The sequence below is a fragment of the Equus asinus genome, chromosome 20, assembly GCF_041296235.1.
Source record: "Equus asinus isolate D_3611 breed Donkey chromosome 20, EquAss-T2T_v2, whole genome shotgun sequence".
Classification (NCBI taxonomy): Eukaryota; Metazoa; Chordata; class Mammalia; order Perissodactyla; family Equidae; genus Equus; species Equus asinus.
In genome coordinates this window covers 45,668,553-45,691,685 of record NC_091809.1, presented here as the reverse complement: position 1 = coordinate 45,691,685, position 23,133 = coordinate 45,668,553, and the positions used below count along the sequence as shown (strand labels likewise).

Here is a 23,133-nt window from a genome sequence, read left to right as displayed (position 1 = left end):
CTCGGTAAGGCGCCGGCCGGCTAGCGGGAGGCAGGTTGGCCCAGGGGCGGGGAGGGGGCTTCTATCCGTCTCTCCTCCCCATTCCTGAAGACTGGGGAGGAGAGGCGCCAACAACATCCCAGGCTAGGGAGAGGTTTGACTACCTACCCTCCTGTCTACACTGATTGGAAAGAGTGGGAGTTGCCTGGACTCCCTCAACCCCCAACACACACACACACACACACACACACACACACAGAGTACTGGATCCCCTCTTCAGTGTACCCACCCACATACATTGTGCACTGAGCATCTCTTTATTCATCTCTCTTTCCTAGCAGACCATGAGGTCCTTGAGGACATAGACTGGATTTTTTCATCTCAATCCTCAGCAGCGCAAAGTGGATGCTAAGAAAATGTTTGTGGAACTGAAACCTTTGTCTTCTCAAAAGAACTCTCTCCTAACCTCAAAGTGCTACACACATAGACACCCCCCCCCCATACACACACACACAGACCCTATAGGAGGGTAGAAGCAATGAAGAAGAAATTGTAAAGCACTTTTGAAAAGCACTGTACATATATTATTTCAATGTTTACCACAAAGCTATGAGAAAGATGTTATGGCCCCATTACACTGGTAAGGAAAGGGAGGCTTGCATTAGTTAAGCACTTACTCGGGATTACACAGCTAGTAAGTGGTATGCCCAGGACTAGAACTTGGGTCTCCTTATCCCAGGGCACTTTCCCTGTATTCCACTGCCCCCACCCACCCAGAATCAATACTAACAAGTAACAAGCATGGACTGCATCAGAAAGGAGGGGCACTAACCAGCTCGTTTGCTCCTGCTGTTTGATTCCTCTGCTCTCCCCCCTGCCCCTCCTCACAGATGGTCCCCAGAAAGCTCCTGCCCTCACTGACCTCCCTCTCTTCTGACCACCTGTTACATCTATGCCACCCAACCGAGTACCTACTTATGTGTTTTCTCTTGGTTCTCCTATATATGTCTGGTTGCCCCCAAAAGATTCTTGAGGGCCAAGACCATACCTCCTATGCCTCTATATTCCTACAGCACTCAAGTGCTGGGTTCATAGTAGGACTTCAGTAATGCAAATACTCACTTGATGGGTTGATGGTGCCAGCAGCTGGGCACAGGGCAAGGTCTGGGAAGGCACAGGTGGAGAGAGGGGGCAAACCCTGAAAGAAGATAACATAGTAACCCCTGAGGGTGCCTCACATCACAGTTTAGAAAGCATTTTCGTACACATTCTCTCTCCATCATGCTTCGATCCAGTCAACAAAACTTACCCAAGTGCCTACTAACTGCTGTGCTAACCACGAACAGGCTTCGGGGCTGAATCACCACAATGCTGGGAAGTAGGTGTTATTCCCACTTAAAGGAAAAGAAAATTGAAGCCCAGGGAGGCTAAGCTCTGGTGTGAAAAATCCCAGAGCCTAGGATAATACCAGACCCATAGAAGTGGGCTTTACTTTCCTCTCCCCTCTCCAGGGTGTTGCAGGTATAATATGAGCCACAAGGCAAGAGGGTCACGTCTCAAACAGGATGCTTGTTAGAAGGAAGGGTCCACCTTATTTATGTGGATCAGTCTTCTCGTTACATACATGACAAGCCACATGGGCTTGTTACATCCGTTTAGCACAATGCCAGGTTCATAGTAGGTCCAGAAAACAACATTTGTAGGGGTGCGTGGTGGCTGTGTTGCAAGGGGTCTCTCAAATGTGGTACACAGGAAGTTGAAGCGTATTCAGCATGTCCTGTGGAGCAGTCATGTAGCCTGCTCCCCTGGGTGGGGCTGTGACTCATTCCCCCAGCGTAGGTTCTAGGTTGGGATGCAGAGCTCTGCCCTGGGCAGCCACGAGTTCTGGGTGGAACCCCAGGGTGAGCAAGGAGGAGACGGGGAGAGAGGCCGGCGGCCCGCTGCTGGAATCGGGCGGCTCCCTCTACTGGCGAACTCGGGGAACCACCGTGTATTTCGTTTATGTGTGTGTCACTGTGTCGCGAGGAGTGTCACAGGTGTGTTCGAGAGTGTCGGTCGAACTGCTGGCATGGGTATAGGTGTGCGAGGGTGCCTGCTCGTGGCGCACTGTGGGTGTGCCAGCGCCACGCGGGCCTGTTTCTGGAACCACAGGGTGTACGTACACAGCCACATCTCATAATACAATTTACTTTGGGGTGGGGGTGGGGGTGGGGGTGAGGCACTAGGGCTGCTGATTGTCTGAGATCACTTCCTGGGGTGACTAGGACGCAAGGGTCCTCCAGCTGCTACTCCTCATGGGCCTCGTGCAGGTGAGAGGGATTCAGAACCGGAGAAATGTTCCTGGAAAGGGATCCTATCCCCTCAAGCAACTAAGGAACCAAGAAAGGGTTAACTTTGAGCCCCACAGTGACTTCAATCATTGGCTCAGGGCTGTGTCAGTCAGCGTTCTGGGGGTGGGGTTTGCGGGGCCGCTTTCGGACTGCCCAGCGCCCCTCACTTGCCCCTCGACCCCGCACATCATTTCACTTCTGGGCTGCGCCCACACCCCCCATCTTGGCGGAGAGAGCTTCCCGGGCCATGAAGGAGAAGCGGATCCGGGCATCCTGGGCTTCCCCACTCCAGCTGCCTGGCTTCCTGATAGATGGTGATTATTATATAATAGACCTGCTGGACAGAACCGTGCCAGCGCTCGGAACACTTTCCCCCTCCTCGAAGCCTGCCCCACAGCCTGGCACCAGCCGCACAGAGCCTGCTGCCCAGCTCTGCCGGCGCCCCCCAGCACCGCCTCCATTACCGGGGAGGGAGACCTCTGGGCCATCTTCCCTGGTGGCCCTTGGGCCGTGTCCTGGGATGGGGCGGGCGCCAGGCTGCGAGCCGGGCTGGCGCCCAGCAGGTCTCAGGGTCGGTCTGCGGAGTATGGCTTCAGCAGCACCACTCCATGATTGTGGGACCCACCTGGCTCCTCCAACCTGAACTTGGAACTTGGGAGCCAATAAAGGTGGGGATAGGGGGCGCAGGGGCCACGGTCTGAAAGGGAAAGGAGTTTGGAAAAGGTGCGGGGGCAAGCAAAGGGAGGCTGGGAGAGGGGGCCAGCAGGGGCAGTGGGGGAAGGACTCTTATCCTGACAGGGCTCCCGCCTTCCCCGACTGGAGGGTTTGGAAAAACTGAGCAGGCAGCCAAGGCTTGGCTGGAAATCCTGCAGCCCACCCTCCTGGGGACACAAAGCTGGAGGGCGGGGGCAGGGCGGGGGAAGAGAGCACGACCCCGGGGAGGGCAGGGCCTCTTTTGGGGCTGGGGGCCCAGGGGCCAGGTCCCTAGGGAGGGGGTTCCTGTCGCTGTCTCCCTGCAGTCGGCTTCCCCCTTCTCCTTCTCTGCCCCCTCCTCTTCCCCCTCCTTCCCCTCCCCGGCTCCAGTCTTGCAGATTGCGGGCAGACTTAACTCCTTGCTTGCCAGCCTGGTGGACTCCGAGGTGGTGACGCCGAGAGGAAGGGAAGAAGGGAGGGACTCCCGACCTCACTCCCACCCACAGTTTAACACGTTGTGGTCCGGAACGCAATCTCAGAACTTGGGCTGGTCAGAGCCCTGGAAGGCTGCCTGGTACTCAAGGAGCAACACGAAACCGGGCACCTGAGAGCAGCGTAATCCAGTCCCATCTCCTGCCAAGTCTTAACTGTCTGCCCTCCCCCAACCCCAACCCTCTGTGCCGCTCCCTCCACTCTTTAGCCACCCCCCCCCCCCCCACACACACACACCCGACCCACTAGTTGTTGCAAAGGCCCCTGATAGATACAAGGCTGCAGGGAACCCGGAAGTCTGGGTTCTGTGGCTGCCTCAGCGGTCTCTACATCCCGCCTGTGAGGCCCAGCGCAGGTCACCACAGCCCATGCTGCTCTTGCCTCCAGGGGGCTCCTTCACCCATCCGCGGGGCCGGGGGTGGGGGGGGGGGGTGGGGGGGGGTGGGGAGAGGGGGAAGGGGGACGAGGGCGCGTGGGGTAGCTATGCAACTGAGACAGGGAATGCTAGCCTCCCCCAGCTCCAGCTGGGACAAGGGCCTGAGTAACGGGAAATTCTGCTTTCACCTCCACCCTAGCCCCTCTCCTAGGCAACACACCCTCCCCCATCAGATTTGACCCCCAAGTCCGCTGTGAGTGACTACCTGAGGAAAGTACCTCAGCCTAGGCAGGAAGGGGTTAACGGACTACCAGGCTTTAGAGCCAGGTGAGGCACGCCCATCTTGGCCTTCAGGTATGTGTGGGTTGGGAAGCGAAGGGAGCCGACCTAAGGGCTGCTTTTTTGCCCCCTGGTGGCTAGATCTGGCTTAGCAGTCGCCTGGCAAAAGCTAGGCTCAGGTGGTGCTTGGTGGCAGAAGGACTTGGGAGAGAGCTGGAGTACTCCTCCTGCAGAAGCAGCACCTTTGGAGGGAAAGGGAGTCGTGGGAGAAGGCCGGTGGAAGAGGGAGCGCCCACAATCCCTGCCATGCCATCCCCACTCCGCAGGCTGCCTCGGCCCCTTCCAGATCCTTGCCCTAGAGACTCTACTTGTGGGTCCCCGGTGCCCAGATACTTGGAGGAGGACCAGAAAAAACAGAAGGCCCTGTCCTCTCAGGCTCTCAACCTAATAGAGAGGGTCAATAGAAGGGAGCTGCTCCTCACCTTCTTTTCTTTCTGTGCCCCAGGCCTTCCCAGAACTCCCACCCCCTCCAGACCCCTGCAGCAAATTCAAACCTCTAGCCAGGCTTCAACGCTCCTACCATCCACCCCATCTGCCTTCGGCTTCCCTCTCCACCAGCCAAGCTGCCCTCTGAGTTTCTTCTCATAAAAAGACTCCTCTTGAGGGATCCTAGGTGCCACAACCACTTCCTCTTATCCCCAGCAGGGTTGAGGCTTGTCCTCCCCTCTACCCAGAAGCCCTCCCAGGTTAGCAAAGGCCATGATCTTGAGGGGCTCCATTCTTCTCCTTTCTTTCTTCAGTTGCCTCACTTGCCTCTCTCTCCTCGTTTCCCATTATCCTCTATATAAGACTTCCTTTTGTACAGGCAGTTCACCCAACCAGAGACAACTCAGTCCTCCTGGCCGGCTGTGACACCTGACTCAATGTTTGCCTTTTCTTCCAGGAATCCTTCTCTGACCAACGCCACCTACTTATTCATTCAACAAATATTTATTGAGGACCTCCTATGTGCCAGGCTCTGGACTAGACAATAGGTATATTTTGGTGAACAAGACAGATGTGGTCCTTGCCCACACAGACAACAAGTGAACAGTTGACTTCAAGTTGGCATCACGAAGGCTTGGGGAGCACTTCAGAGATGCCTATCCTGGACTTGGGAGTCTTGGAAAGTTTCCTGCAGGGAGCCACATCTGAGCTGAGCCTCACTGCAGCCTAAGGTGCGGTTCTGTCCAGGCGGACAGTTCATCTTGCTGGAGGTTTAATGATAGAACAAGATCCCAGCAAGGGATCTCACACACGTTATGAGAGAGCTCTAAGGCTCCCTTCCCAAACCACCCATTTAAATCAATTCTCCCAGTCCCAAAAGAAGGAAGACTGGGGGGAGAGTGAAGAGTCTGTGACCTTGGCCTAGTCACACCCTGTCTCTGGGCCTTAGTTTCTTCAAATGTAGAACAAGAGGGTTGGATGATTTTATCTCCAGGCTCTTTATCAGATAAGATAGCAGTTAAATAGCAGTGGGGTGGGGGGGTATCGAGAGAAAGACACTCACCGAGCTCTGGTCTGCTTGCGGGGGAGGTCAGAGTTCCTAGGCTCAGGAGAGGCTATCAGAGGCAGGGCCCCAGAGAAGGGCACATGCGTCACCTCCTACTCCTCACTGCCCAAGTGGTCTGGCAGTTCTGAGTCCTGGGAACGTTTACTTCTTGCCATCAACTGAAGGCAAGAGCCTTTCTGAGATTGTGCTGGGAGGGGTGAGCCTCAGGGGGACAACACTCACAGAATATCTTTAGTTACTGCATTAACTTACTCTTCTATGTAGCACTATAGAGCTTTTATTTTTCAGAGACGGAAGGTTCACAGCTGAGGAAACTGAGGCCCAGAGTGGTGAAAGGACTTGACTAAAATCACGTGGTTGGGGAGTGGTAGCTGGAAGAGGTGCCCAGGTCTCCTGATTCCATGTCCAGACTCTTTCCACGAGACCACGGCAGCACTGGCGTCCAACTTTCCATTGGACTGCTTCCTATGTCTGGCTCCTTTCCCTGTGAGGCCATAAGATCTGGGAAGGCAGCCTTGGCCTCCTTATCTGGATGTCCCCCAAAGCCTGGTGCAGGGCTCCAAACAGAGGGAGGGGTGCTCAGAACTTCCAGCCTCCAGACCCCCCTTTTTTCTCTCATCATGACCCTATTTATATGCATGTAACTTTCTGGGCCAATCTGAAAAGGCATTCCTGGATTGTGGATGAAGCCCTGGGCCAGGCATATTCCCAGTCCCAGCCAGGCCTAAAGCCTGCTGTGTGACTTCCAACAAGCTGATTAACTTTGCTGGGCCTCATTTCTCCATCTGTCAAGACACGTAACAGATTCTAACTCCTAGGGCATTTGTAACTCGAAATCTCAGATTAGGAAGTAGTTTTAAAAGGTAGAACTCTGAGGTAAGGGAAGAAGCTTAATGTTTCAGTCTTTTTGCCAGATCCCACAGCCTCAGGACCACATCTATTCCATCTGCAGGGACTGGGGTGCTGCCTAATGGGGCACCTACACCCTGACACCATGCTGGATCCTGTGAAAGTTATAGAACCCTGAATATATGTTATGTAACCTGAATATATTCTGGGGTCCCATGCCCCAAATACCAAAAATAATTTCAGAAAGGAATCCCAATTTTTACTTGTATCTCTCACTTTCTTTTTTTGGTGAGGAAGATTGGCCCTGAGTTAACATCTGTTGCCAATCTTCCTCTTTTTGCTTGAGGCAGATTGGTGCTGAGCTAATGTCTGTGCCAATCTTCCTCTATTTTTTATATGTGGGACACTGCCACAGCTTGGCTTGATGAGTGGTGTGTAGGTCTGTGCCCAGAATCCGAAACTGTAAACCATGGGCTGCTGAAGGGAAGTGCATGAACTTAACTTCTACACCACGGGACCAGCCCCTACCTATGTCTCTTGAAGGTGATCCAATTCGTAACCTACATCACCACTTGCTAAAATTCCCTTTCCGCTTCTATTCTGCTGCACCTTGCAGCAGTAGACTCACTTTCTGCAAATCCCAAATCTGCCCCCTCTCTGCCTCTCTCTCTGTCCTCCATAGTCACCAGACCATTTCTGTCTCTCTTTGCCACTGTCATCTCCTTATTTTGTGGATTGGCTTAGCCTCTCGGGTTTCATTATTTTCCTTTTTCCTTCACCCATTACCCAGATTCTCCCTAACACACAAGAAAGTTGCCCTTCACCTGCCTCTCTAGTCTATCTTTCACCTCCTATTCTCCCAGTTCTGTATCACAAAGTCCTGGAACTGAGCAGGCCAAGACAAGCTTTCCAACAACAGGTGAAGGATAAAATTATCTCGGGCGTGAGGGGAGGCGGGGCAGAGGGAGGCTGAGAACGGTCAATGATGAAAAAGTTTTTAGTAACAGATAATACAGGTGCCTGCCCTCAAGGAACTTATAAGATGGAGACAATTAAAGAATGATAAAAGATGCTGAATAATTAAAAGATGTGGACTCGATGCTATCAGTGCAGGTTGCGTTCTTAGTTAGACCTGGTGGAGAAAGAAGAAACTGCCCTGGGGTACAGGGGAGTGCAGAGGGCTCAGTGAGGGGCACAGAAAGAACAAGAGCAGGAGGCATTGCAGATCTTGGTGGGAAAGGGTCTCAAAGACCAGCTGCCTAGTTCAGATTCTCTCGGGTGCTCAACTCCCTGCCCACATCCCTGGCAAGCAGTTGGGGAGCTCACCGCCTCCCGAGGCGGCCCATTCCATTTACGAACATCTGTTTCTCCTTTTTTTGAGGTAAACGCTGTCTCCCAGTGGTCTCCACTTATTAGTCCATGCACTACCTCCTGGGGTCACACAACGTAAGTCTATTTCTTCTTCCCCATGAGAGTCCTTCATGTATTTATGCTTTAAAGACTCCTGACTCTTCTCCTCCTCTCTGGCCTAAACATTTCCAGTCCACAAACAGTCACTCCCACGATGACACCTGGCCAACAGAGCAAAGCAAGACTATCGATTCTTTCCTCTATTCCAAATACTATATCTCTATTACTGTGGCTTAAAATTGCATTTGCTTTTGGCAACCATATTACGCTGACGACTCAGACTGAACTTACTAAAACCCCTGAATCTTTTTTACCTGAACTGCTTCTAAGCCGTGTCTGGTCCCTTGTGCGTTGCTGAGGTCTTACATAGATCCCTGATCATTTCATCGTGTTAGGTTTGCCTGCCATTCTATACATGCAGATGATTTTTAGATCCTTATCCTGTCTTTCAAAGTGTTTACTATTCCTCCAGGCTTATATCTGTGAGATGTGATACTATATTTTCATATAGGCTGTTAATAAAAATATTCAACAGGACCAAGATGAAGACAAAACCCTGAAGCACACAAATGTTCTCCTGGTTGAGAAGTAGCAAGATACACGGTGTTGTAGGTGGGATGGGGTCAGATCACAATGAGCCTAATGGAAGAATAAGAAAATAGGAAGCCTCGGAAGGTTTTTGAGTAGAAGAGTCATATGGAAGCAGGCTGGTAGAGTGAAAAACAAAACCAAACCCTAGGGGCTGGCCCGGTGGCACAGCGGTTAAGTGTGCATGTTCTGCTTTGGCAGCCCCGGGTTCGCCAGTTCGGATGCTGGGTGCAGACATGGCACTGTTTGGCAAGCCATGCTGTGGTAGGTGTCCCACATACGAAATAGAGGAAGATGGGCACGGATGTTAGCTCAGGGCCAGTCTTCCTCAGAAAAAGAGGAGGATTGGCAGCAGATGTTAGCTCAGGGCTAATCTTCCTCAAAAAAAAAAAAAAGCAAAACCAAACCCTAACTTTGGACTCTAAACATCTGTATTTGAGTCCTACTCTATTGCTTAGTAGCTGTAGAACTTTGGGATAATCACTGTAACCATTCTGAGCATCAATTTCTTCTCCTGTAAAATGGGATAATACCTACTTTATAGATTACTTTGAAGATTACATGAGATGACATGTATGAAGAGCCTAATATATAACAGATGCTCAATAAATGACAAAGAAAAAGAAGGAGGGGGAAGGAGAGGGAGAAGAAAGCCACGCTGAAGACGGGTTTGGTTTCTGAGAGGAGACTACATTTATAGACGGCCCGGGGGAGAAGTGCAAGTGGGAAGTGAGGCTCTGGTGAGGGCCCAGATTGACTTGCCTGGTCTCCAGTGGTGTTTATGAGACGGCAAAGGGACAGAAGCGGATACGGATGACATTTGAAAAGGAGAACTGATACACCTGGGACTCTAACTGGATATGGAGGATGACAGAGAGAGAAGAAGCACAGAGTGCCCAGGCTTTTACCCCAGGTGGTGACAGGGAAGCACAAGGAGAGCTGACAGCTTGGGGAAGATGGGTTGGTGTTTAGAGTTGTGGCGTTAGGCATGAGAGTAGGACACCCCAGTGGATATGACCAGTGAGCAGCGAGAGACAGCTTTTTTTTTTTTTTTTTTTTTGAGGAAGATTAGCCCTGAGCTAACTACTGCCAATCCTCCTCTTTTTGCTGAGGAAGACTGGCCCTGAGCTAACATCCGTGTCTGTCTTCCTCTACTTCATATGTGGGACGCCTACCACAGCATGGCTTGCCAAACAGTGCCATGTCTGCACCCGGGATCCGAACCGGCAAACCCGGGGCCACCGAGAAGCAGAAAGTGCACACTTAACTGCTGCGCCACTGGGCCAGCCCCAGCGAGAGACATCTGACTGGAACTTTAGAGAGAGAGAAGTCAGAGCTAAAGTTAGGTCTCTGGGCAGCACTGCATGCCAGTGGTAGCTGTAGGCATTGGGTGAGGTCTCTGAGGGCAAGTTGGGAAATGAACCAAGGACAGTGCCCTGCAGGACATCCCCGCAGCCACACTGATTCTGTCTGAGCAACGGAAAAGAAACTGCCCAATACTGCTTTCCCTTCCCACCATTCCCTGCCCCCCGGGCAGAGTTGAACAGATGAATGTGACCTCACATCCACTCTTGCATCACTGACCTCTGTCCAGGGCCACTAGGACCCAAACCCTGTCCCTCCAGGACTCTCCACTTCTCTGCCCTGATAGCAGAAGGAACACAAGTTCTTGTCTAGCCAGCAGACTCTAGCTTGTTGCTACAAGCGAAGACTTGAAAAGGGAGAGACAGGAGGGAAGCTATAGAAAGGGAGATGTGAACAGAAGTGGGCAGGGACAAATGGAGAGCAAGAGACAAACCAAGAAGCTGAGAGAGAAAGAGAAAGGTGAGCACCATGAGTTTGTAGAATTGCAGACTGATAGAGGAGATAAAGAGAAATTGAAGGAGGGGACAGAAAAAAAGATTTGCCGAGAAACTGATGAAGTGCAACTGAGAAAACTGTTGCCATGGTGACGGGTCCAGAGGAGGGAGTAGGAATATGAATCGGATTATGAGTTGGGGGAGTGGGGAAGGGGTTGTTCCGGACCCAGAGGCAGTCCCCCCACACCAGGCCCTCCCCGTCAGGCCCCCTGCCCAAGAGGAGTACCTTTCCCAGAGATCTCCCCAAAGCCAGACCAAGCAGTGCCGTGAGAACAGAAGCACTGGAGGGGCCTGGGGCTCTGGCTCTTCCTCCCCTCCTCCCCATCCTGGGTGGAACAGAACAGAGCTGTACCCCTACCCTGCAATGTGCCTCCTGGGCTCTGGGAGAGCTCTCTCCATCCACCCTAGTTTTCTCTCGTTCCACCTCTTTGTCAGAGCCCCAAAGTGAAGAGAGGGGAAGAAGGCACTTGTTTGAAGGACCTACTATGTGCCAAACACTGTGTCGGGCACCTCATGCCCTGTTCATTTAGTCCTCACACAGCCCTGTGAGGTAGGTTTACCACCCCCATTTACAGACAGGAAACTGTTTCTAAGATCCCCAGGAGAAGGTCAAGGTCCCAGGCTGGAAAGCAGCAGTCAGAGCTGGGTCTAGCCCTGGGCAGCTGCTCCAAAGCCATTACTCTCCTCAGAGCCCTTTGCCTACCTCGCAGAGCCTGCTTCCCACTCCAGGCTTTTCCTGCACCCTTAGAACAGGCTGGGCAGGATGGGGGCTGCTGGGGATTGCCGAGCGCAAGGCCCTTCTCCATTCTTAGAGATGGAGAATTGGGGAGACGAGGCAAATAGGCCACAGCCAGGGAGACTCTGGGCTAAGTGGGAGGTGGAGGGGTGCTCTGAGATCAGGGCTGCGGGAGTGTGGAGGAAGGGCTGAGGTGGGGAGGACTGTGGGGGTGGGGGTAAGCTCAGCGGCCAGGCCATTTCCGGCAGAGGGAAGAGAAACTCCTTGCACTGCCACGTGGGGAGCTGGGGAACCGGCAGTGCTCACATTCCCAGGTCTCAGAGCTAGTGAGTGAGAGGGATGGGGGTTGTACATGATCGCAGGCCCCTGCAAGTGGAAGTGGCTGGAGGGGAGAAAGAGGAGGGAGCGGCTCCCCCCCCCACCTCGGGCTTCTGTACAAATAACAGTTTTGCAAAGGGCACCGGATCTGATGTGCATCTCAAACAGGGCCTGAGGAGGTGGGAGAAGGCAGAGTTCAGGGCTGCGGTCTGGGCAGCTGTGCCAAATGACCCCTCCCCACCAGGAAGGTGTGGTGGGATTCCAAAGGATTCCGGCCCTTTCCTGTCATACCTTGCTGTTCCTCCTAGCAGCCACCTTGGACCATCTCCCTGTTCTCTCTGGGGACTGGCTTGAGCTGCATGCTAATCCGGAAGTTCCTGGGGGTGGGGGTGGGGACATCAGAAATGGCTGGTCCCCAAGAGGGGCTAAAGGTCACAATACTGTTTGAGCCCCTGTCTGCTGGGCTTGATCTCCTAGGTCTCTGCCCCACACCCCTGTAAAGGGGGACAGGGGGACAGAGCTTCTTCCTCCTCAGGCCTGAAGGGAAGGCTGATCCAGATACGCTCCCTTCCATCGCTTCAGTTCACACCTTCTCCTCCACACTCCACCCACATCCCAGGAAGCCCCTCCTGATCCTCCTTCCCTGTGCCCATCAGGGATTCCTACAAACAGCTCAGAAGGGGGCCCAGCCGGAGCCAAAATGGTGTGAGGAACTTTGGGGCATGGCAGGGAGCAGGAAAGACCCTGCCCTGTCCTCCTCCACACCTGCCCTCCCCAGGCTGAGCGCTTGGCTGACTCCCAGAGCCAACGCCACCCAGACCTTCAGTCCTTCAACCCCTCTTGCCCAGCTCAGTCCCTCTCATTTACACGTTCTCCCAGTTTGAAGAGCTCTCCAGTGACTCCTATTTGCCAAACCCCAGGAGCACATTTCCAGTCGCTTCAGTTCCCTGAGGACCAGTTTGCTGCGGAACTGCCTCCTGGAAGTGTTCTCCTCCGGGTGCCTGGGATGCCCCCTCCCACCCGACGCCCCTCCAAGGTTCTCCGAGGCTGCAGCTGTCACACCTGTGCTGACAACCTTCCTGAGCCCCAGAACCACCAACATCCCACCACCTTCCACACTCCTGCACCTGGGTGTCCTTCAGGCACCTCAACTCAGCAAGTTCAAAGCTGAGACATCTCCACCCTCTCCCCACAGATCTGCTCCTCCCACCCCAGCTCACCACAGCGCCGTCATCCGCCCAGCTGCCCAAGCCAGGACCTGGGAAGCACCCTGAACTCCGCTCTCCACCCGCGTCCATAACCCTCCCAGCCAAACCATCACCCCAGAATCTCCTCTTTTATCACCTTTTGCTTGGCTCTTATCTCAACAGCATGTCACGAGACATCTAAAACGTCTCCCAGCTGTTTACCCAACACAATCTCTACATCACAGCAAAAATCACCTTTATAAGATACTAACTGGATCATGACACTCCAGTTCAAAACTCTTCAAGGGCTTCCTTTTATCCTTAGGATAAAAATTTCAATTCCTTAAAGCGGTTTACAAAGCTCTTCATCTGGTCCAAGCTACTTCCCAAGTGACTTCCCAAATCCCTCTCTAAACCTCCAGTGGCCCCTTCTCTACCCTGGTCCCTTGCAGCTCTCTCAGCCTCGAACAACCTCCCCTCTCCACCTCTCCCTCCGCCTTCACCCTGCTAACTCCTACTCAACTTCTAGGTCCTCGCTTATTCACCACTTCCTCCAGGAAGCCCTTTGGGACTGCCCAAGCCCATGTCAGTTACCCCTTTGGTGAGGAGCCTCTTTGGCAAGCCATTTAACTTCTCTGACCTTCATTTCCTCATTAAGAAAATGAAGATAATAACAGTACTCACTTCACAGAAGTTGTTATGAGGATTAAATGAGAAAAAATATATAAAGGACTTAGCACAATGCCTGGCATATAGTAAGTACTCAATAAACAACAGCTCTTCTTATGACTTCTACTAAAATCCTAATGCAGTGTACTAGTGAACTCTTCAGTATCTCCCACCAGACCATAATTTCAGGGAGAGCAACGTCTTCCCTGAAGGTCCAGCACTTAGCACGGTAACTGGTGCAAAGGCATTTAATAAGCATTTATTGAATAGGTTAATTCACGTGAATTCGGCCCATCACTGTTTCCTGTATGGACTAGATCTCCTTCAGGCCTAAGGAGAGGCTTAATTACCCCATGATCAAGCCTCCACCTACTCTAACAGTAATCTCTCTACAACCAAACCGAATTATGCCACTTCCCTGCTTAAAACCTGTCAGAGGCCCCTCCCGTCTGTGGACGGCACCGTGGGCCAGGTCTTTGGGGGGCAACTGCTCCTCCGGTTGGCACCCCACCCCCTCCGCAGCAGTCCCTCCGTCCCAGGGCTCCACTCACTGGCTGCACGGAACCCCTTGCCGCTTCTACAGCCCTCCAGGCTCTATCTCCTCAGCCTCAAATATCCTTCCTCCTTCTCACTACCAAGACACCAACTCCCCTTCCATTCCCCCGTCCCAGAGCACACAACCTGGGGACCCCGATGGCAAAGCTGGCCTTAAGGATGTATATTGTTTGGCTTCAAAGTGCATTTTTATAATGAATATTAGTTTAAATTTTGAAAATAAGAACATTTTACCTAAAAATTCAGATTTCTGGCTTCTCTTGAAAAAACAAGGAGGCGAGGCCTCACTAAGTCCCCCTTTCCGCAGGGCAACTCCTCCAGAGCTGCGTGGGTGGCCCCTTTAGACAGCTCGTGCTGCTACACTCTCTCCAGTTGGCCCCAGTTGCACCCACCTCGTTTTACTGCTTTTGTCATCTGCCTGGGCCTTGGAGACACCGAGGCTGCAGTCCCTGTCTGGCCTCACAACATTTTCCTCCATCCAGCTGCAGTGAGGACCTCGGCTTTCTCTCCTCAGCAGCCCCCTAGGTGGCCACCACTCTGTGTCCTGCCCCATCCACTCTCCCCTGCTCTTCCACTTCTCGCACGTCTTTGTTCTGCCTGACCTCGCTCAGCACCCCCCCTCCCCAGTGCCCCCCCTCACATCTATCACTCCTTTTCATAACTAGCCTACAGCTTATTCTCCATCTGTTCACTCTTGCCAACACCTTTAACTTTCCATGCCTTGAAAACCCTAACCCTGGGTTGGTACAACCTGACAATTTTATCATTTCTACACTCAAGCTGTCCCGTAATTTGAAAAACGCCCAAAATGTCAAGGTCAGGGTGATGGTTAATTTTATGTGTCACCTTGACTGGATCATGGTGCCTAGATATTTGATCAAACATTATCCTGGATGTTTCTGTGAAGGTTTTTTTTTTTTTTTGGATGAGATTAACATTTAAATCCGTGGACTTTGAGTAAAGCAGATTACCCCGTAATATGGGTGGGCCTCATCCAATCAGTTGAAGGCCCTAATAGCACAAAGACTGACCTCCCCACTCTCCCCACCAAGAAAGAAGGAATTCTGCCAGCAGACCACCTTTGGACTCAAACTGCAACTCCTTTCCTGAGCCTCCAGCCTGATAGTCTTCTCCATCAGGTTTGGGACTTGCCGAGCCTCTACAATCACATGAGCTGATTCCTTAAAATAAATCTCTTTATATATACACATCCTGTTGGTTTTGTGTCTCTGGAGAACCCTGACTAATACAGTCAGTGCCACTGAAGACCAGTGGTCCCCAAGCTCAGCTGGACTGTCACCACCAAACACAGCCTTCCTCAAGGCTCTTTTCTAGCTGCGTCTTCCTCTCCCCACAACAGCTATTTCAAACTCTCACCCCTCGTCCGTCAGGCCCCAAACCTTTCTCCCTGCTGAGTTTCCCACTTCCCAGAGAAAGCAGAGGCCTTCCGGAGGGAGCTCCCTTAACTTACTTCTTCCATCCCCCAGCCTTTCCTACCCAACCACCCCCAAAAGTATAGCAGTTCTCTGCATCATTGCCCCGTTCTCTCTGCTGGAAAGTGTCCTTCCTATGGCCGAAGGCTAATGCTTCCACCTCGAATCTGAATCCCATTCCCTCCCTCCTCCAGAAGCCTCTCCATCAATTATACCTCCCTCTCTCCTGCATCTTTAACTTTAGAAACAAAACAGATGAGCCTTTCCTGTACCCCAAAGTCCCCTCCAGGTATCTAACCATCTCCTTCCCTTCCCAGCCGAGCTCTTCCAGCGAGCAGTCTACACAGCTCTAACCCTACTCCCTCCCAGTTATCTCTGCCCTCTTACAGTCTGGCTTCTGCCTTCCTCACCCGCAGAGAGCTGCTCCTAAGGATCTGCATAACCCTCAAGACGCTAAGCCCAGTGGACATTTTTCAGTCCTTACCTTCAATCCTGACCTTCATACCATTTGACACCTTTTTGAAACTCTCCGTCTACTCCTTCCTGGTTTTCCTCCCAATCCTCATTCCTGCCTTCATCAGCTCCTCTCCCTCCATCTGTCCTTTAAGTATTGTGTTTCCCAGTATCCTGTCCTTGACCGTCTTCTTCCGTTCTACTGCTCTCTTCAAGGACTCTCTCCCACATTCATGATTTTAACCATTGCCCACCTTCCCTCTCTTTATCCCATACTTCTCCTCTGTGTTCCAGACTCATATACTCAATTTCATTTTCATCTGAGTTTCTCAAGATATTTGTATTAGTTATCTATTATTGTATAACAACTTACCCCAAAACTTAGTGGTTTATAAAAACAAACATTTATTCTGAGAATCAGGAATCTGGGAAAGACTTAGCTGGGTGGTTCTGGCTCAGGTGTCTCATGAAGTCGCAGTGAAGATGTTGACCTGGGCCACCTGAAGATGACCTGGGTCATCTGAAGGTTTGACTGGGGGTGGAGGATCTGTTTCCAAGCTTGCTCATTCACATGGCTGTTGGCTGGAGACCTCAGTTCCTTGCTGGATGTTGGCAGAAGGCCTCAATGCCTTGCCATGTGGACCTACCCTTAGAGGTGCTTCAGTGTCCTCCAGAGTGAGCAATCCAAGAGAGAGCAAGGAGGAAGGCACAATGCCTTTTACAACATTGCTTCTGCTATATTCTATTGGTCACATAGACCAACCCTGATACAATGTGCCAATCCATTACCTGCTGCCAATCCATTTTCCACCTGCTTCTAGAATGATCTCTATACAATTAAAACTCCTCAAAAGCTTTCTGTTATCTTCAGGGCAAAAACCAAGCTCCTTAGCATAGCCTACGAAGCCCCTGGTGATCAAGCTAGTAGCTAGAGCTCTCATCATGCCCATCTTTGAATACTTCTCTCTAGCCGACATGTACCGTTCGTAGTTCCCAGAAGGCATCAGGATAGTTCCCATCTCTGAGCCTTTCAATATGCTGCTCCTTCTTGTTGGAATATCCCCTTCCATATTTCAACCAGGTTAACTTTGGTTCATTCTTCAAAACTCAGCAACTTGAGGGCAGGAATTATGTCTTGTCATCTCTGTATCTCACCACCTACCATGGTACCTGCCACAGAGGAGCTGTTCAATAAATGTTTCCTGAACGAATAAACGAGTGAGCAGGTTCTTCCTGTGTGCCTGGTACTCCTGTGGCATGCTTCCTACACAGGAACACTGGTCCAATCGCAGTCACTCTTCCCCCTCAGACTGCCTTTCCTGCCCAACCGTCTCCCTTGGCCTCAATGACACAGCTGGAAAAGCAAATTCTGAAAGCTATCCCACCTCGTTCCCTACTAGTTCTGTGACCTTGGGAAAGTCATTTCTTTCCTCTGAGTCTCTAGTGTTCATCTGCACTAAGGGTTAATAAAAAGGAGAGGATAAGGTGGATTATTTAAATTAATATTTATTGAACCAGATACTATGCTAGGCACTCTTAAATAAATTAGTTTGAGTGATAGTCACAATATCCCAGGGAGACAGATTTCCCTCCCTTTCTACAGAGGAGGAAACTACAACTCAGAGTAGTTAGGTAGATATCTTGGCCAAAGTCACAATGCTGGAAGCACATTTAGGGTAAGTGATTGTACCATAGGCAACGTTAGAAAAAAAAATGGAGTATCTAGGTATTTTCCAACCCTGAACAACTGAGATTTTCTTGTTCTCATAGTCTTTTCCAGCCTCAAGTCTCAAGGATAGAGACTCTGCCGTTTCCCATCAGACCAACGTCTTGTGAGCTCTGGGTCCAAAGCCCCAGGGTTTCCCCCAGTTTGCTCCTACAGATTATAACAATGATCTCCAGCATTCCTTCTGCACCGTTATTTTAAAGCATTTTTACACCTGTCATATCTTGCTAGATAAATGGGAAGGAATGAGTTTTCCCATTTTATAGGTGAGAAAATTGAGGTTCAAAGTGACTCACCTAAGTCATATGGTATCATTCATCAACAGGAGGACAAGAGTCCCCATCAGAGGTTGACATGCCCATGGAGCCAAGTGGATACGTTTTTTGAATTGGCTGAGAAGCAGAAGAGTGGCATTGTGAAAAGAGAACCGTAGGTGTATCAGACAGACCTGGGTTCTGATTCGAGCTCTTCTGGTTGCAAAACTACCATAGTTCAAGAAAAAAAATAGTTCAGAAAGAGTAGGTCTGTTTTAGGAGCTAATCTTCTAGTCCCAGCAGAATAGAGAGATTCGGCGCTCCTTGAGGGTAGAAACTTATTTTCCCTTTATATCCCTGGTCAATAGCACAGTTCCACAGACATTCCTGGTACTTAGTAAATATTTGTTGACTTGAATAGGGGATTTGGAAGGAAGGAGGCAGGGGAGGGAACTTGAGGGAGTTTAGAATGGAGAATCGAAGGGGGAGACAGGCTAGAAGAGTGGATCCAAGAAAGAGACTTGAGGCATTTGTGGCTCTGGTTCCCTTACTCCAGGCCATGAGGAAATCCTCCAGAGGAACAGGATGCTGTGGCTTTAAATGACTTCAGTGTTGTCAATGAATCTGCTCTGCTAAAAGAGTTATCCTCTTGCTCCTGCGCTCGGCCTCCCCCTCCTCTCAGCTCCCCAAACCCTTCTTGGCCGCTGTGATGGGATAATTAGATGCGAGAGCTCAGCACAGATGATGCTCCAGTTGCTTAGCAACTAATGGTTTCCATGGAGACCGCAAAGCACAGCCTCCAGAGCAGCCAGTGAGCAGCTCGGCAGGGCAGGGAGAAGACGCAACTCTCAGCTCCTCCAGAAACCTGGGGAGGGCCAGGGGTGGGGAAGGGGGGGAACTGGAGGGAGAAGGGAGGACTTAAAGGCACAGGGCCCTCTTATCCCTTTAAAATCTGGTCAGAGCTCTGCCCTCCCCTCCCCTACTCGGTCCCACTCAAATTTCCAATGGGGTTGGGGGCTTAGGTGTGAACCCAACACAACCCACCCTGCGATAAACCCAACTCTTCTCCTTTCTCCTTTCTGGTTTGTGACTGAAATGGGAAGGCATACCTCCCAAGCCCAAGTGTAAACATCCTATGGGTTGGTGATGGAATTTGAAGAGCATCAGGAAGATGCCCTTACCCCTAGAATGCCACCATTTAGTCTGCTCCCTCTCTCCAAAGTTCTTCTCAGTGTGAAAAAGATCTTCTTTCAGTTTGTAGAATGATGGTAGGATCTGATCTAAAAGAGGACAAAAGCCAAGGAAAGACAGAATTCAATTCTTCACCCAAAGGCAGCCTGTCCTGGGAGACTGGGGAAAACACCTGCCCCTGGTCTCCATCAAAGAGGAGCCGGTGTGTGCGTGGTGGCTGTGGCGGGGGGCAATACGAAGCATCTGGCAACTCAAAGTAGGGGCCTCTCAGGATAGCATCAATCAACGAATGTTACCTGGAAGCTCATTAGAAATGCAGAATTTCAGGCTTCACCTCAGACCCACTGAATCAGAAACTGCATCTTAACAAGATCCCTGGTGATTCACATGCACATTAAATTTGGAGAAGCACTGGTCTAAGACCCTCCTACTCTCTGCTTGGCCCATGAGTTCTATCTTTACTGCCACCCGCTGCTTGCACCCCCCACTTTGAGCCTATCCTTCCCACCAGGGGGTAAGGACACAACCCCACCAGGCCCTTGCTTCCCTACTAGGACTCTGGCCCTTCTGTGGGACTGGGGAAGATAGAATGGCTCCTGGAGCAAAAAGACATTCGTTAGCATTCTATGGGGCTCCCAGGCGTAGAGGTCCGAGAGGTCTGCAACCTCTCCTGACAAAGCTTTTCACTTTCCATGAATGACTCCCCCTCTCAGTCTCAGTTCCCACATCTACAAAAGGGAGCCAGTGACATCTATGGCCCTGGACAACTGTAAGGAGTGCGTTAGAGCCTGCGAAGGCCCTGCCCGGTGCCCAGGAGAGGTGCTTTCTCCTCTCTCCTCTCTGTTCACAGCATCTCCTCCACTTCTACCTAGCTGAGCATGGGGGTGGGGGACGCAGTCAGAGTGGTTGTGTCTCTTTTTCATTTTCGTTTACCAGGTCTCTTTCTCTCCTTTTTTCTCAAACAGTTCAACAGTGGCTGCTGATCAAGGCTGACTGCCTACCCCCTAGCCCCTGGACAGGGTCAGTGCCCACCTCTCCGGTCTCTCCAGAAGTCCCCTGGCATCCCTTGGCCTCACTCTTCAGAGAAATTCAAATCCCTATAGACTCCCTGACGTGATCCCCCTCTGCCTCTCCCACAGCAGCAACACCTGGGTCTCAGTGGACACCATGAATTGGAGCCCTTGGCTCTGCTCCCCCACCCCTACCACCTGTCTCAGTTTCTCTCCCATTCTTGCCCAGCCAAGGCCCTTTCAGGAGCCCCTCAGGGTTACTCTCCTCTTCCTGCACACCAGAGCAACCTCAGAACTTGCTGCCCTCCTGGGAAGACCTCCATAACCTGGGGGGAGCCGTCCTTCAGGGGCCAGGCTCCCCATGCAGACGTGCAGGCAGGAGCACTCCTGCCCTTACACGTGGGAGTCCCGGAAGAAGGGGCGATTTTCACCCTCCACCTTAGTTACCTTGATCCTCTGCAGCTGAGTAAGCCATCAAGCTCTAGCCAGGGCATCCCCCCTCCTGGCCTGAGGGCTAGCTCCCCATCCTGAAAAACCTGTCTGGGGGCCACCCCTGAGGCCGAAGGGCCCAAAGGGCAGGTTGGACAGGATTCCCCTCCAGCCCCTCCCACCCTCAGGACAAAACCAGCCACCCCGGGGGTAGGGCCTCACTTGCTTCACGAAGCCCCATCCTGCTATCACCCATTCCTGCTCCCAGCCCAGCCATGGCATCCCTGCTGCCCATCCGGACCTTGCCCTTGATTCTGATTCTGCTGGCTGTGATGGCCCCAGGAGCTGCAGGTCTCTGCCATTTCTGGCAAGGGTGGGAAGGGGCTTGGGGGCCTGGACAGGAGGAATTGTGTCTTCTAGGGCTCTGAAAGAGAACCTGGTCTGGTCACTTGGGGGTGGGGGGTTGTGGGGGAGGCAAGTGATGTCAGTGACCAAGCATCAGTGAGCCCAGGGCATACTCCTGGTCCTCTTCCAGATCCAAGAGGCAGAGAGGTGTGGGGAAAGTCCCAAGCCTGCAGGTAGGGGTGAAGTTGGGCGCTGCCCCATCTTGGCACCCAGGGTCTGGCGGCTTGGTGGAGTATCCGGCTTCTGCAGCCCAAGCCTGCCACCTGGTGGTCAGACAAGCAAAGTCCTGTCTTCTGCAGAGGGACCGCAGAGTGGAAGGGGAGAAGGACTCTGCATCCTTAGAAATGGCCCCTGGGGGCTGGGCCAGAGCTGATGGGCAGGAGGGGATTGATCCTCCCCTGAACTCCCTCCTGGCCCCCCAGTGGACTTCAACATCTCAAGCCTCTCTGGTCTGCTGTCGCCGGCACTAACGGAGAGCCTGCTAGTTGCCTTGCCCCCGTGTCACCTCACAGGGGGCAACGCCACACTGATGGTCCGGAGAGCCAACGACAGCAAAGGTCTGCTACCCCCTCCCAAGGCATCCCCTAAACCCCAGAGACCCCTCCCCAGGACACCCCCAACTTCCGTTCTCCCATGTGTGCCTTCCTATGGACCCCTCTCCTGGGCCGTCCACTCTCTAAATGCTGCCCCTTCTCCTTGAGGCTTCCAGAAACTTAACCCTGCCTTTCATCCCCAATTTCTTGCCCAGTGGTGAAATCTAGCTTTGTGGTGCCTCCATGCCGTGGGCGCAGGGAGCTGGTGAGTGTGGTGGACAGTGGAGCCGGCTTCACAGTCACCCGGCTCAGTGCATACCAGGTGACAAACCTCGTGCCAGGAACCAAATACTAGTAGGTACCAGATCCAGGCCTGGGGCACCTGCGGGAGGGAGGACAGGAAGAGAAGCTGGGTCCTGACATCTGGTGGTGGTGGTGGGATGTGGTCAGCAGGGGCGGAGAAAGTGAGGGTTAAAGGGGTCAAGAACAGGCCTCTCTTGGAGGAGGGCACCATGGGAGGCACAGCTGCCAAGGGGGAGGCCTGGGCATCCCAAGTCCCAGATACTAAATGCTTTCTCCTAAACTCCACCTCAAAAGCATTTCCTACCTAGTGACAAAGGGGGCATCCACTGAGTCCAGTAGAGAGATCCCAATGTCCACGCTTCCTCGTGAGTAACATCTAAGGGCCCCCAAACCTTCCCAGGCCCCTCCCACCCCATCCCCTAGCTGTCCCCCTGTGCTCCCTCTGCTCCTTTGCGGACCTCTCTCCTAGCGCCTTAACTGCCTGCTGACTCATCTGCCTGTGCTGCTAAACTAAAGGTTCTCTGTGGGCAGGGATCGAGTCCGATCCATTTCGGTATCCTCAGCGAGTGATGGAGGACACTTCATGAATGTTTGTTGGATGGATGTTTGGCTCCCTTGGATGATCAGTTGGTTGGCTGGATGAATAAACAGATGAAGGGCTGGCTGGTTGGATAGCTGGATGAGGGGCTAAGCTGAGAGCCTCGGGTGGGACAGGGGCCCTTCATGCCCACTAAGGCCTCCCCCCTCTCTCTTCTGACAGGAAGGAAGCTGGAATCCATTGGGCTGGGAATGGCCCGGACAGGGGGCATGGTGGTCATCACAGTGCTGCTCTCTGTCGCCATGTTCCTGCTGGTCATAGGCTTCATCATCGCCCTGGCACTGGGCACCCGAAAGTGAGGCAGTCGGCACGAGGCAGCAGCCTCCTCTGGGAAGTGCAGGGCACTGTCCGTGTCCCCAGCCCACAGCTTTGCCTTTTGCTCCCACCTCCCCTCCTGGAAAGATTGCCTGCTCCCAGGCGTCAGTCACCAGGCTTTGGCTCCTTCAGGGCCTTCATGTCCTCTCCCTGCCTCCTCTCTCCTGGAGCCCTTTCCTCCCTCTGTCCCTCTCCTTGTCCCCTAACGCCTCCCCTCCCCGCAACACTCCCTGTTATTCCCCTCACCCCACTCCTATCAGAATTGATTCTCTTCCCATTTCACCACTTTAACCAACCCCACCCGCCAACAACAATTCAGCCCTCCCTCAGCGCACTTAGTCCCTACAATAAAGTCTGCTGCCACATCGCTGTCTGTTTCCCTTCAGTGGGCTCCACGTTGGGGTGAACCCCCAGAAGCTACGTCCAGGCTGCAGGTCCCCTCTCTGCCCCAGAACCCTAGAGTTGCTTTTCTCAGAAGGTAGGAAGGGGCCGGATGAGATAAGAGCCCAGGAGTCAGAGTTCTCAGACCCACACCTGGTTTGTGGGTTTTGCACCATCCACAACAGGCCACCCAACCAGGGGCCAAGGGGTAGGGGCTGAGGCTGAGGCTG

General features: G+C 52.5%; 1 protein-coding gene across 1 annotated transcript; it reads left to right on the top strand.

The window, feature by feature from the left end:
- Positions 1–238: 238 nt before the first annotated feature.
- Positions 239–22,886, top strand: UPK2 (uroplakin 2). The gene is made up of 7 exons (XM_070490138.1): positions 239–2,623; positions 5,093–7,996; positions 19,895–20,719; positions 21,196–21,330; positions 21,522–21,660; positions 21,904–21,974; positions 22,370–22,886. Exons 3-7 carry the CDS (start codon positions 20,644–20,646, stop codon positions 22,504–22,506), a joined length of 558 nt encoding a protein of 185 aa, XP_070346239.1. The 5' UTR covers positions 239–2,623; positions 5,093–7,996; positions 19,895–20,643; the 3' UTR covers positions 22,507–22,886.
- The last annotated feature ends 247 nt before the right edge of the window (positions 22,887–23,133 follow it).